The sequence below is a fragment of the Toxotes jaculatrix genome, chromosome 6 (assembly GCF_017976425.1).
Source record: "Toxotes jaculatrix isolate fToxJac2 chromosome 6, fToxJac2.pri, whole genome shotgun sequence".
Taxonomy (NCBI): domain Eukaryota; kingdom Metazoa; phylum Chordata; class Actinopteri; family Toxotidae; genus Toxotes; species Toxotes jaculatrix.
The window spans coordinates 10827620-10842477 of record NC_054399.1 but is presented as its reverse complement, the minus strand read 5'-3'; the positions used below and the strand labels follow the sequence as shown (position 1 = coordinate 10842477).

At 45.7% G+C, this 14858-nt stretch overlaps 1 protein-coding gene across 2 annotated transcripts in view; it reads right to left on the bottom strand.

The window, feature by feature from the left end:
- Positions 1-14858, bottom strand: part of arhgef18b (rho/rac guanine nucleotide exchange factor (GEF) 18b) — a 42923-nt gene that overhangs the window by 13854 nt on the left and 14211 nt on the right. Inside the window, exons 11-25 of one of the 2 annotated variants that reach the window (XM_041040102.1) lie at positions 13593-13800; positions 12829-12935; positions 11598-11738; positions 10999-11249; positions 10632-10757; positions 10393-10510; positions 10036-10290; positions 9706-9782; positions 9318-9496; positions 2761-2834; positions 2240-2425; positions 1867-2013; positions 1403-1518; positions 819-887; positions 152-199 (exon numbers count right to left, since the gene is read on the bottom strand). In XM_041040102.1, coding sequence (XP_040896036.1) covers positions 152-199; positions 819-887; positions 1403-1518; positions 1867-2013; positions 2240-2425; positions 2761-2834; positions 9318-9496; positions 9706-9782; positions 10036-10290; positions 10393-10510; positions 10632-10757; positions 10999-11249; positions 11598-11738; positions 12829-12935; positions 13593-13800 — 2102 coding nt within the window. The remainder of the gene's footprint in view (positions 1-151; positions 200-818; positions 888-1402; positions 1519-1866; positions 2014-2239; positions 2426-2760; positions 2835-9317; positions 9497-9705; positions 9783-10035; positions 10291-10392; positions 10511-10631; positions 10758-10998; positions 11250-11597; positions 11739-12828; positions 12936-13592; positions 13801-14858) is intronic. The other variant, XM_041040103.1, reaches the window with a different exon arrangement.

The window sequence follows — 14858 nt, the reverse complement described above, 5'->3', positions numbered from 1 at the left end:
CAGAAATTCAATATGCTTTTTGTGAAAGTTATCAAGTTAAAGTGAGTCAACCTACAAATAACACCAAATAAACAGTTAAAGTTAATGTTGCATTTGTTGACATTTTCAGGTAGAAAATAAACAGAAAAAACAACTGAGGGGACAGTATTACCTGCAGACTATAGAGCCTTTGGGAGAGCATCAGCACTCTGTCAAAGAACTGGACCAGAGACACAGACAAAGTTATCATAATATAATTAATTTTCAAATTCAATTGAAATTCAATTCAACTCAATCCAATTTTATTTATATAGCGCCAAAATTGTCTCAAAGCGCTTTACAGAGACCCAGAGCCTGACCCCAGAGCAAGCACTTAAGGCGACAGTGGCAAGGAAAAACTCCCTTTTAACAGGAAGAAACCTTGAGCAGAACCCGGCTCATATGGGGAACCCTCCTGCCGATGGCCGGGCTGGGTGAAAGGAGGAAAAGGAGGAAGATAGGACAGCTGGGAATGGAGGAGAAGGACATGCAGCATAATACAAACAGGGTTGACAATGGACAATGTTAGAGGGCCAGCATTTAGATTACAGTTAGTGAGCAGTTAGTGGATAATGTGAGCTCAGCAGATTACAGTTATGATAGGAGACAGAGCACAGAAGCAAAAAGCTGTCATAATTGGTAATTAACAACCAGCATTTCCAAAACAATACATTCATTGCATAAGCAAGCTACTCATGGGTAGCTCATGGGATCTTTTCAGTTCAGCAAACATGGTTATGAATATCAAATCCAGCCATTTTGTGTAACACAAGGCGACAGATCAGAGAAAGAGAGTTTACCTCAGCCTCAGGGAAGGAGTTGGACCAGATGCGGTTCCATCTGGCGGGAGAGCAGGAGCTCTCATCAACCTGAGCAACAGCAGTCAGACACACAGCAAGTCATACTAATGAAATAACATCACAAACACACTGTGAGTACTGTGCTGCACTGCTACAAATGGAAGACCCTGAAAACATTTGGAACATATGAAATTTGTTTATGGTAATATATGAAAAACGGCTGTCCATCCTACACATTAAAATCCAAAAGAGGTTTCATTGAGGTGTTGTTCTTAGCCATGTAAGAAAAGGTAAAATGTGTACAATTTTGTTTGTCAAATAATGTGATTTATTATATTGCATGTGAGTTATTATGAGTGAAACTGGCTTTTTTTGTCACACCAGGATTTACTGGAAGTTAAATCAATGTTGAGCACAATGTGTTATCAAGGCTTTATCTATTTATAAACAAATGAAGTGACCTGCAAGAACAGGGTTACAGTAAACATCAAGACATGGAAACTTTCCAGATGATTTGGTCTGTTTACTATTTACAGGAAATAACACTCTGACTCATCCCAATGAGTGTATGGTGAGGCCCCTACCGTCTGCTCCAGGGTGTGGCTGCCACAGAGGTCTTTGAGCTGAGGGTCGGAGCTGGCTCTCTGGCTTCTGTCTCTGTTTCTGGACTCGCCAGAAGAGTTCTTCTTCACACTGCCATCTGGCAAACACACATCAACACACGCCGAAAGAGACACGGTGACAAACACACACAAATAAGTAAACCAACCTGATACATAGAAACATTCACAGTCACAAACACTGCACAGAGCCACACACATATACATGAAAAACTATGACCATAACAATCTTGAATTTTTTTTCAGTTTTGCATGCTGGCTTTGTTGCCAAGAAATTAGTTAGAAAACCACAACCAATAAAACCAATTCAAGGAATCAATAGTCTTTGAAAAAACTGTCAAATTTATTAACAGTTCATAATTTGAAATACAACTTCAACTTCCATTAGATGGTGGACTTCCTCAGGGCATGGAGTGTGCTGCACTCACTCTTACTGAGGATGGTGGGGCTGCTGTCATAGCCACCAAAGGTATCCGCTCGCCTAGGCAGGACCCCAGATCCGCCTCCTTCCTCCAATCGAGAGCTTGGAGCCTCCTCCCTTACTCCGGACTGCAACAGGTTCTGGAGGTTCTCCACTGAAGTGAAAGAGATAGCAAGTTAGTTAAGGCTGCAAAGCTGGACAGAGTGAGAGGGTTTAGGGGAACAGGAGCAAACTTAACAATGCTACATCCACTTATTATGCAGCTGCAGTGGGCACTACACTACTACACTACATGAACATAAAGCTGACAAACTGTGCGTAAAACCCATTCATGGTGTAATGCCTTTATGTCAGATGTTCATCATGTAGAATTGTCCTACCCTCAGTGATAGCTCCTTTGAGCAGGGTCTCCCCCTGCTGGAGGTCTGAGGTGTCTCCTCGAAGGAGAAGCCTAGAACGTGAAGCAGTGTCCTCTAGACCTGCCACAGACTCTGCCATGTCTGCAAACAGCTGCAGCTTCTCAGTAAGAGCCTGCACAATTACTGCGTCCTTCTGGCCCAACCGCTCTACAACAGGAAACACAAAAAAGAATAAGAACAGACTCAGACCTTATAAAATAAATCATGTTTCACAACTTATCATAAGCCCATCTCTGGAGTATCCATACAAAAAACATTATTATTATTATTAAGGACAGTCACATATTTTAAGGTGTTTCAAACAGAACTGGCTACTTAAAAAATAACATATCTTAAAACAGTCTGAAGAGATGTAGAAAAGTCAAAGCTCAAAAAGTTAAAGTTAAAAATGTTAACATGATACATTAGCACCCCCTAGTGATCTGGTATAGCTCATTTTTGAGGGCACTGCTTCAGGTCTGTCAATGTTTCTTATTGGTTACCTTGAAACTCCTTGAACCTGGAAGCTCGTGCCTCTTCCTCCTCACTGAACAGCCTCTCTTCTGTATGAGGACAGCTGAGAGTGTAGAGGACAAAAGCCAGTACAGGTGGACAGGTGGAGAGACAAAGGAAACAAACTGAGCAAGGCTCTTATGCATTCTCTGTGTCATCTGAGTCCACAGTGCATTCACATATTATAACTAATAATTTGTTTACACTTTACACAATGTGTAAATCATTAACATAATCTTCCAGAATTTGAGACCTGAACAGTCAATTTTGGATGCGTCTGAGACAGAATACTAAATGGATGTGTGCCGGTAGAAGTATCTCTCCCTGAAGTGGAGATAGGCTCCAGGAATGTTCTTTCTTAGAGTGGTTCAAAGTACATGAGTTGGTGGATTTATTCTGTACTTCCTTTAATGCGTGGGTACGTGTGAATGAATGAATGAGTGTAAGGGCGAGGGAGCGAGTGTTTGAGAGGGTGTGTGAGTGTTTGAGTGTTTGAGTGTGGTCTGGAACGACAATACATAATAAACGGTAAGTATAATATGCAGGGAAGTTCAATATTTCTAACTAACAAACTAAATAAAATTGAATTGAATTGAATTGATGTAAGCAAAGCATACGAATGAACTGTAAACGGAACGTATTAGCGTTACAACAAGCTAACATATAGCCTCGTACGGCTCATAGGCTAACTTAGCCGTTATCAACAGGCTACTAAACAAGGGAATAACCCTGAACATGAACATTACACCCACCTTTTAAGCATGTACGCACTAAACACTTCAGGGTACACATTTGAAGTTATCCGGCGACACCGCTGACTATTACGGCCGCTCGGGCAAAGAAAAGAACTGGATTCTGTAAGTTCGCCGTACAGCCGCATTCGAGGTGCGTTCACGGACAGTTAGGAAATCACATTCACGTACAACTACTAACAGTACGAATACAACTATTTGTAAATGGGCTTTCTAACACTGCCGCCACCGAGTGTCTATAGGGACAGTCGAACCCAAGGTAGAAAGCCACTCAGGTAGCTGGATCCTGGACTTTGTCGTCTTCAAGTTCAGGGAGCTGGATCAGACGAGCTGCTGGTCGAAGGTAGGTCCGATCCTTAACCTGAACAGCGGCGGTCCTGATGCGTCCATCCACTCCAGGATAAGTCTGTGTCACCTTACCAACTGGCCAGAGGGCCCGTGGAAGCTGAGGATCAACAGTACCACTTGGTTTTTGGTGAGGTATTTCCCATCTGTCTGCCATTTCTGTCTCTCCTGCAAACTGGGCAAGTAGTGACTGATGAACCTTGACCAGAAGTGGTCAACCAGGGCTTGACTATGCCTCCATCTGCGGTTTCCTAAGGTGTTAGTGGAGTCATAGATGACCTGAGGGAGTGATGCGTCGTAGCATCCCATCAGCAGGATGTTAGGTGTGATAGGGTCTGGATCTGCAATGTCTGAAGATACATAGCCAAGGGGCTTGGCATTCTGGATGCCTTCCACTTCTGTAAGGACAGTCCGGAGCACTGTTTCAGTCACTGTCTGCTCCTTCAGTACAACACTGAGAGCCGTCTTCACTGACTTGATTTCTCTCTCCCACGTCCCACCGAAGTGAGGAGCACTTGTAGGATTGAAACAGAACTTGATCTGCTGTTCAGCTAATTGTTCTTTCAGGTGTGGAGCCATAGCCTCGAAGGCCTCCTGCAGCTCCCGGGCTCCTCCAACAAAACTTGTCCCATTATCAGAGAGGAGCTCAAAGGGTTTGCCTCTCCTGGCGATGAAGCGCCGCAGAGACATCAAGAAGGCGTCGGCGTCAAGACTCTCTAGGAGATCCAAATGCACACATCGAGTAGTCATGCATTTATAGATGATACCCCATCGCTTTTCCAGTCAACGTCCGATCTTCACAGTGAAGGGTCCGAAACAGTCCACACCAGTTGAGTAAAAGGATGGCTTATACAGGCGTAGACGAGCTGGCGGCAGGTCTGCCATCTTAGGGACTGAAGGGCTGGCACGCCATGCCTGACACTGCACTCAGGTGCGCTGCTGCCTCTTGATTGCTTCCCTTCCTCGCAGAATCCAAAACCGACAGCGAAGCTCCGCTAGTACTCTCTCTGATCCAGGATGAAGGAGGGTCTAGTCAAAATCCTGAATGATTAACTTAGTCAGGTGATGTTTGGGGTCCAACACGATTGGGTGAATAGAATCCAACTTTAGCTGCTCTGCTCTTCGCAGTCTCCCTCCAACTCTGAGGAGTCCTGTTTCCTTATCATACTCAGGGGATAAGGAACTCAAACGACTGTTGTTTGGCAGGGGTCTGTCATGCATGAGTGCCTTGACCTCATCCAGAAATGAGTCCAACTGTGCATGCTTTAGCAGGAGAGTCTCAGCTTTGGTGTAGTCAGCTGCTTCCCTGGGTGAGCTTGTATCAGCCGCCCCATGTAGGGACCGCGTTGTTGTTTGTAGGAGGTTCTTCCATGAGGAGAAGGTGCTGACATCCATGAGTTGAGGGCAGGAATCAACACATGTGCACAGAAAGCTGCTTTCTTAAGCTCACCATTCTCTGGTTCTGGACTGACTGAGGGTCTGATCGGCCAGCAGTCTTCAGGGTGATGCAGGAACTCAGGGCCTTGGTTCCAACGATGTGGTTGAGACAGTTCACGCAGGGTCATGCCTCGTGTGATATCATCTGCCGGGTTGTTTGCGGTATCCACATATCTCCAGTTACTCACGTCAGTAAGACTCTGGATCTCAGCCACGCGGGTGCCAACAAACACTTTGTAACGGCAGGACTCTGATTTAATCCAGTGAAGGACTGTGGTGGAGTCGGACCAAAGTATGACTCTTCTGATGGGCAGAGTGATCTCATTCTGAAGGACACGGGCCAGTTGAGCGCCGGTAAGAGCAGCACTCAGCTCCAGTTGAGACATGGAAAGTTGCTTCTTTGGTGCCACACGAGATCTCGCTAACACAAAGGAGACGTGGACTTCCTTCTTGGCATCTTCTGTCTTTAAGTAAGCCACAGACCCATATGCTCTCTCAGATGCGTCACAGAAGATGTGAAGGTCTCTGATTGATGTTGGCTCGGGTTGTGAATAGCAAAATGTAGCCTAGGGGATCATATTGACAGGCTAGCACTTTATAAACATTCCTCGTCGGCGTTCAGTGCTCTCCACTGCTTTGTGCTTGTATCTCAGGGAGTCTCAGAGGCAGTCCCAACATAGTCCCAAGGTTGGCTCCTGAAGGTCTGTACTGGTTTGGGAAAGCCATAGCTCACTGCTCTCAGATCTGGCTTCAGGTGGGAGATCAATGACCGCAGGTACATTGCTGGCCCACTGGTGTATCTCAAAGCCTCCGCTGTGGAGTAGCTGGCGCAGACCATCAACGAGGTCCTTAGCTTCATCTGCTGAATGGGCACTGTGAAGGCAGTTATCAACATAGAATGACTGCTCGACACACTTAACAAGGTCACTGTTGGGGTCACCTTTGTCATGGATGTGCCGTTGCAGGGCATAGATGGCACAGCAGGGACTGCATGTTGTACCAAATTGCAGGACTTGCCACTTGTAGATGCTTGGCTCTTCAGTTCTGTGCATATTACACCAAATGAAGCGCAATACTGGTTTGTCTTCTGGCAGAAGGCGTACCTGGTGGAACATATCTTTAATGTCACCACTCACAGCAACAGGAGACTGGCGGAATCTGATGAGGACTCCTAGCAGGGATGGACCCAAGGTTGGCCCTGGGAGGAGAAGATCATTGAGGGACTGCCCATTATATTGGAAAGAGCAATTAAAAACTATCCTATTCTTGCCATTGTGGGTTACCATGTGGTGAGGTATGTACCAGGATTGTGGAGAGGCTTTAGCTACCTCAGGTGGCACCTTGGCTACATAGCCCATCTTCTTGAGCTTCTCGATCTCCTGGCAGTACACCTTAGCGAGATCTGGGTTTTTAGCTAATCTCCGCTCTGTGCTTCAGAGACGGAGCGCTCGACATTCTTGAAGAGTTCAGTGGCTGGTGAAGCCGTTGCAGTGAACAGGCATTGTTGCGTGGATGCAGGAATCTGGTCGATGCTGGTGGGGCCTTGAAGAGCCCAGCCGAACTTGGTGTGGACTGCGATTGGTCCACCTGGTGGGCCCATACGGACTGGCTCTGTAGGTGTCAGGAGATGAGGCATATCAGATCCAATCAGCAACAGGGGTTGGACGTGGTCCACAGGAGATAAAGGTAAGTTGCGGAGGTGTTTATATTTCCGCTGGAGAGTGGCCACTGGGTAAGAATGTTCAGAGAGGCCCATGTTATCAGATGTGAACGCCTGATGTATGCGATACTTCTCACCAGGTTTCAGAAGGGGGGATACGTGGAAGGTAACTGAAGCACCTTGGAGCTGCACTACGTCTTGGCAGACAGTCCGGAGAGTGAGTGTTTCGGGCTCTAAGGCAAGGTTCAGGTGTTGCACAGCTTGTGGCAAGATAATACTCCTCTCTGAGCCGTCATCAAGTACAGCATGGGTCTCCAACACTTGGTCTTTGTTGTGAAGCAGGACTTTCACAACCTTCAACATCACTTTGGGAGACCTATTTGGTTTGTCTAGGTGCACCTTTGTAGTGGGGGCAGTCACCATGAGCACACTTTTCTGGTTTTGCTGGACAGCGTCATGCAGTACTGTCAAATGCTGCTCTTTGCAGGTGTTGCAGGGTCGCTTGAGAGTGCAAGCATCTGGCTTGTGTGATCGTCCACACCTCCAACACCGCTGTTCATCTGTTATCCACTTCACAATCTGACTTGTGTCCAGTTTCTTGAACTCTGGGCAAGCATTCAGGAAGTGTTCTCTGTTGTCGCAATGAGGACAGTATGGTTTAGGTTTGTGTGCAGGCTTGGGGTGTGAGGATCGTCCCTTGGAGCCCTGGTCGTTGACAGCAGTGAGGAAGAACGCAGTAGATTTCTCCTTTGGCTTGGTAAAGGTACGTTGGTCTCTCTTTATCGGCTTGGGGGTTTCATGGTTATAGAGTGCTGCAGCTCTGCCAGCGACGCATTTAGCCTGGGATTTCATCTGTAGCCAGGTTCCCAAGTCAGGTAAGGTGTATGTTTGGTCTGTTCCTGTCTGAAGAATCCCTGTGTTCAGGCAGTGCTCCACGAAGCCACCGTGGTAGTTTGGAGGCATCTTGCTTAATAGTCGGTCGACATGGGACCCACATCTTAGTTCGTAGCCGTTCTGACCTACCAGAGTCTTAAGCATGTCTACTAATGATTGGATGGATAGGGCGAAGGCATCGAATGCTTCTGAGTCTCCAAACTTGAGGGCTGGAGCATTCAGTATGGCACCCAATTCACTCTGGACAAGCTGCCGAGGTTGGCCATACTTGTCCTGTAGAGCTTGCATGGCTGTGATGTAGGGCTTTGGATCATGCATGTAAGCTTTAGCGAGTTGGAGTGCACTCGGCAGTTTCAGGTGCCCAAGGAGCACTTGGTACTTGTACTGCTCATTCAGATGCTGATGACTGCTTAACACGTTGTCGAGGGCCATCTTGAGTAATGCAAAGTCACTCTCTTTACCGCTATCAAATTGGGGAATTGTTGGCTTTGGAATGCCATATGGTGAGGGGACGAAGAGATTCATACCAGCTGTGGCGGAATATGGGTTGGATGGCATCCAGGCTGGCTTGGTGTATAATGCTGCCTGATCAGCGCAGGTGATGGCTGCACCGGGTTGGTAATGCTGCGATGGATGAGCTGGGTATGGTGCAGGGTATGGTGCCTGGTATGTTGTTATAGGGGGTGAGGAGGTATGGTAGCTCGCAGGTGCTTGGTTCAGGGGCAGAAAAGCTGGAGGAGGAGCCACCTGTGGCACTGGGGGCTGAGCCATGGAGACTGTAGGTGGGCTGAAGTCTTTATGTGGTATTGTTGGTAGGGGTATGCAGCTGTCAGGTGATGATGACTGGGAAGACAGTGGTACTGGGTCAGCCTGTACGACATCTGACAGAGGTGGTGAGGCCCTAGTGTCGTCAGGGTCCTGTGTTTTCTCTCTGAGGAGAGAAGTAACGAGCTTGGCTATTTCTAGCTCATTCTCTCTCATCTTCAGCTCTCGCTGTCGTTTTAGTTGTCTGGTTAATGACTCTCTAGCTCTGTGAGCTTCCTCCTGTAGCCGCTGAGCCTCTTTAGCTTGGGCATGGAGTCTCTGGCATTCAATGTCGGCTTGTTGTTCCTCTGCAAGCTGTCACTGTAACTCTTCAAACTCCATCTGTTTCAGTCGCTCATCGAGCAGGGCTGGAACTGGTGAACATTACACCCACCTTTTAAGCATGTACGCACTAAACACTTCAGGGTACACATTTGAAGTTATCCGGCGACACCGCTGACTATTACGGCCGCTCAGGCAAAGAAAAGAACTTGATTCTGTAAGTTCGCCGTACAGCCGCATTCGAGGTGCGTTCACGGACAGTTAGGAAATCACATTCACGTACAACTACTAACAGTACGAATACAACTATTTGTAAATGGGCTTTCTAACACTCCCCACATACAAAACCCTCTGTCTGTGTAACTGCAGCTACCTCTCAACAGATTGCCGTATGTGTGTCATCCAAGTATTTCGCTCCTCCTTGGAGGTGGTGTGGATCTCATACATCTCTGGCTCATTGGAGGATGCGCAGATAAGAAACATGGCTTTCTCCTCATGGGCCACCTCTCTGACTATCAGCTTCTGAAGAGAGATCACTGACGGCTTGTTATCCTGGGTGGATCACAGTAACAAGGAACAAGGAAGGGATTACTGAGATCACTGATTACTGGTACTTCATAAAAAAGAGATGAATGACGTTCATAATGAGGATTAAAGATCTTGCATCACTGACGTCTTACTGTGCATTAATAAACTATTCCTCTTTAATATAGATGATGTTAATGTTATACTGACAGAAAGATAAAAGACAAGTCACTTACCACTGTAGCAAACACATATCTCTGGTCCTTTTCTTGTAACAAGAGCAACACATCTGACAGAAGCACTGCAAGAATATCTGGAAAGATAAAAAATTATAAAGGACAGTTTATTTCTTCTTTCCTCCAAGCTGGAAAGAAGGCACATGAAACTAGACTCCACATATTTTGAATGTGTGGGCATCTTTTTAAATGCTAATTCATTCCAAAACCTTGCAAAGGACCAGCATGACACATTACTGATTTCTTTTTAGTAGAACAGCATATACAGTGTGTGCACACAACCAGATTGTTGTACAGGAAAGTAGTTTGTTTTATCATGATATTTCATGCCTTTGAGCCTGCCAGAAGCAGCTTTCCAGTTGACTGTGCCCTCATGAAGCAGCCGTCTCCTTCCCTGTGCCAGGTCCTCCCTGCGAAACACTCGGCCATCTTTGATTTTTCCCATTGCCTTTGGCTCCATCTTGTTGTGTATGTCTCTGAGTCGACATGTCTTCTCATAGAGATTAACCAGTGAGTCCACCTGAATGATGGTGTCTTTAATCAGACCCAGAGCCCGAGTCAGATCCTCATGTTCCTCTGTTCCCGCTAGAGACAGAAAAAAAATTGATACTTTATAAATATAGCACAATTAAACAATAACAGGTGACGTTATGCCATACTAAAAAAAATGCATGTGCAATGCTGGACCTTCAGTGTTGTGCAGAATCCGCTCCACTAGTACTGGGTACTTGGTAATGCGCTGTGTCACTAACAGAATACACTCTGTCACTCCTAACCTCCGCACAATGGACAGGTTGTTGATTTTCTGAGATGAAAAAGAGCATAATTTAATATGTATCACACTGCAAGAGGATTTAATATGCTATACTACAGAGGAAGAAGATTAAATCTGACGTCAAAAATCTGAATATGCTAATGTGTCTTACCCGTATGATGTTTTGGAACTTTTTGTTGTTTTGCAGCTGTTCTTTGTAGTAGCTGACAGCCTCAGTGTGGTGACTGCAGAAATCTCCATAGCTGTCCTTCATCCTCTCTCCTATTTCACCTGAGAACTGGAGAACAAAGCAAACTGTCATTCCTGTCACCTAGTCAGCTCATTGCTCTGTTTCTGCAGTCTGTGTTTGCGTGTTGGCCCATACTGCACTGTGACACATGTATTATGCTGCTTACATATAACTTGTGTATTATATTGTGCATGTTTAACTCTATCATGGGACATATTCAAAGAAGTCGATGCTAGGCATTTGTATGCAAGTGTGCTCTTGTTAGAGATGTGACGTATCGACTGTGTACCTGTGCGATCAGAATGTCTGCCACTCTGTTGATAGTGTAGTTCCTGTCGTTGGGCGACACAAGGTTTTCTCGCCGCCGCTCTTTGAGACAAGACAGGAGATGTGTGTGAAGCTCGAGGAGGTTTTCCAAGCGTGGGAACAGACAGTCCAGCCTTCCCGAGTCCATCTGGAGGTTCTCTTTCAACTCTCGGACATAGACACGCTGCATGATCTTCAGCGTTCGCACATGGTGCATTTCTGTCTGCATCAGCTCTGTACAATGACATTAAGTTACATGTTAATGTTCTGCCATGTAAAACAGGCATGCATCTGAGGGGTGTGTGTGTGTGTGGGGGGGATTTCAAACCCTTTTTTTTTAAATTGTACATCATGATTCAGACAATATTATAGAAACACGACGCTAAATCAGTGGAAGACTCTTTAAAAAGTAAAAGTCAGTGACTTTTTTGATTTACCCTGACATTGTGTGTAGCACTGATGCTCCAGGATGACAGTTCACCAAAACTATCCAATCAATGAGCTCCCTGTCAGCCCACAAGACAGGTAACTCAGTCTTTGAACAGGTACAGGTGTGAGTGCACTCTAGGAAATCACACTTACCATAAATCACATCCTGCCTCTTCACCATTTCTTTAGGGTGTCTCTTAACATACTGCTGGTCAACTGCTAAACTCCATGACTCCGCCTCCAGGTCCTGGGCATCCGACTCCAGATCAGCCCGCACTGCTGCATAATGAGCATCTGAAGAAAGAAGCAGAGGCACTGAAAACTATGAACCATTACAGTGTAATAATCCCAATGTGGCAGAAAACAGCACAATGTTGGGGGCCCATGTTTAGGTCAGTGTTTTCACAGGAGGGTCAGAGGTCAAGATAAGCAGAAATGCTTCCCTGAAAGAATCCAGTCTATGTTAAGAATTCATAGTCTGGCTCAACGTCAGCTAATCAGGATGGAGGAAGTTCAGACATGTGGGGCTGAACCTGAATTGTGCGCCTGAAGGTTGGTCTCTTCACTCAAAGTCACTGATGACACAAAATGACCAGATCTAGTTTCCTATGGACAACAGGTAACTCATGTCCCGAGACCACTTTAACAAAATCCTCTACATTTTGTATCATTCGTAAATTACGAACAATGATTAACAATGATTTTAAGAAGATGATTCCCATTGAAAAGGTTTCCAAATACTTTTTTGTGAAGCCTCCAAGTTTGAGAATAGTTCACTGATGACTTCATGTCTCGTCTTTTTGTGTTTTGGCAGGGCTGGAAATGATACATATGGAAGGGGCAATATGAACTATGCAATCTCGACTCAACAAACCAATTTGTCAAACATAATTTTTTATGTTACGCTTTGACTTGACATCGTAGCGATGCATTGTAAATGTGATAAATCTTGTAGAGCACATTAATAAGGACAGAGATTAAGCTAATTCTACTATTTCTGCACCTGCAAAGCTTTTTCAGGGTATGGGTGTGTCCTATAAAACACCAAATCCTGAAACATGGCAGCTGGGAGAAAAAGACAGAACGCTAGTACACAGTTCGCCTGTCTGTCTCTCCCACACACTCATTCTTAATGAGACAGGGTGAGATCACCCCTGACTCCACAAAACACTCTCCTCCCTGGATTTAAGTAAACTCCCTGAAGACAAACTATCACTCTGCATTCAGGCAAACATGTAGATCTTAGAGGACTAAACAGGCTATGAAAAGGTAGTTAAATTAGAAAGAACAGAGTTACCACCATCACATTTCAAGTCAATAATTTCAGCCAAGAGTGGAACTACTGAAATTCAACTTCAATGCCCACCTCAGACAGTCGACTCACCTTCTACAATGATGGACTCGGTGGTGGAGGGAGCGAGGGAAATGGCATCTTCGTTGCAGCGTTTGGAGCGGAGAGCATCTGTTTCATCCATTTCCCCAGGGAGGGATCTGAGGGATGACAACCACAGGTCCAAAGTGGCATACATGCTGACACTGACACAACTCAAGCCCTCTAGCTAGTGGTAGCTTAAATACACGCAAGACCCAGCAAGCACATATATACAGCTGCACAGTGACACTGATGTAAAATCAAACGTGAAAGCAAAAAACAGGTAGCTAAATTTTTCTTTCCTTCCTTCCTTCTTTCCTCCATACTGTTGTCCGGCTGTCGCTCCTTTTTTCTGCTCTTGTTAAAACCTTTCCTGATTCTCTGCTTCTCTCTCTCTCTCTCTATCTATTAGCCACTTTTCTTAGCAAAGCATCATTAAAGTAGTCTACTTCTGAGAACAGTCTAGCTTCAGTTTCAAAAGGCTGTATTATTAGAAAAAACAGCTTGTCTTGATGTGTCAACTATAAATAAACCTCCCACAATGACATAGAGAAAATAGTATTTGAGCAGCAAAGAGAATAATCTAAAAATATTCAGCATTAACATACAGCAGATTCTGCAAACATCTATGACATGGATTTGAGAGAAAGATGGCAGAGAAGTTTATTTGAACTTCTCAGCTCCAAGTCAAAAAGCACCCTGTCATTCATGAGCAATCGTTTCAAAAGTAAACTAGTTAGAAAGAAAAGTGTAAGCTGAAGGGCAGAGATACTCACCCTGAGCTGTTGTGGTGACGGAGGCTGTGGCCAAAGCTGGAGGCAAGGGCTGCAGTGGAGCTGGTGGTATGGGCGGCAGTCAGCTGAGTGTTAGGTCCCCACTGACTAACGGTCATGCCTGGGACGCTGAGATAACTTGGCTGGCCATCTAGGGTCAGTGATGAGGCTGGGCCTGCCTGATCCCGCTCCCTGTCCCGGTCTTTTAGCGCTAGGGAAGAAAGACGAGAGACAGGTGAACGACGGGAATGAGAGGGAACAGAGGAGGAACATGAGGAGAAGCGAGGAGAGGAGAGAGAGAAAGGAGAAGATGACCAGCGGAGAGGAGAAGAGGATGAGGAGCCGAGCGGGTGCTTTTTTGACTCCTGTCCGAGTTGACCCCAGTAATTTTTCAGCCAAGATCGAGGCAGGGATCGGAAGAACTGGCAGGTGATCAGGTCGCGGTGCATCAACACTCGCATCCCCACACGTCCAGACAAACCCCACGATGAGGCAGAGGAAGATGGGGAGGAAGAGGAGGACGGTTTAGCAATTCTGGAGAACGCTTTGGGGGCCCTTGTGGTTTGGCTCGCGCCTTCAGTAACAGATAGCTCCATTGCGAATGTCTCAAACTTGACTGAGTGGCAGAAGGAGGAGAGTAATAATCCAAACTCCAAGGTAAGGTTTAATACTCCGTCGCAGTATCAGTAAATATTACTGCATAAGTAGTGAGCTATGTGCTTTCACTGGTGTAATCCAGAAGAAGCAGAGGACAGCGCACAGCCTGGTTTTGTACGCAACCCGCCCAGATCTGTCGTGTCCTAGTTCTTGTAGCAACTTCTGGAAAGATGCACGCCCTTTTATATTTCTCGCACTTTCCCTGTCTCCACTCTTTGTCTTCCCGACCCCCTGCACAAGTTACTGATTGGTCAGAGCAGGACGTGAAGAGAAGTCAGGTGTGGCCGATAGGACTCCAGCTGTTCAAAAGAGAATAACAACCGCTACAGGAGATTAACTTAAGCTGCTGCTGCTACAGCTGCTCATGTCTCCCGTGGGTTCGATAACATGCAACAGGACCTGCTGAATGTTACAATTAAGCACTGATTGAAATTTCCTGGGCTGGACCACTTCATGATGATGAATGAAAGCACACTGCACATTTATTCAGATGCTAACCACTTTAATAAGTGAAAAGATGTTTAACCTTCTACAAAAAAAGAAAATAATAATGTATGGCAGAATTCTTTGAAATGAACAATTTACAAAGATCTGACTTTGTTTTGCTTCCTC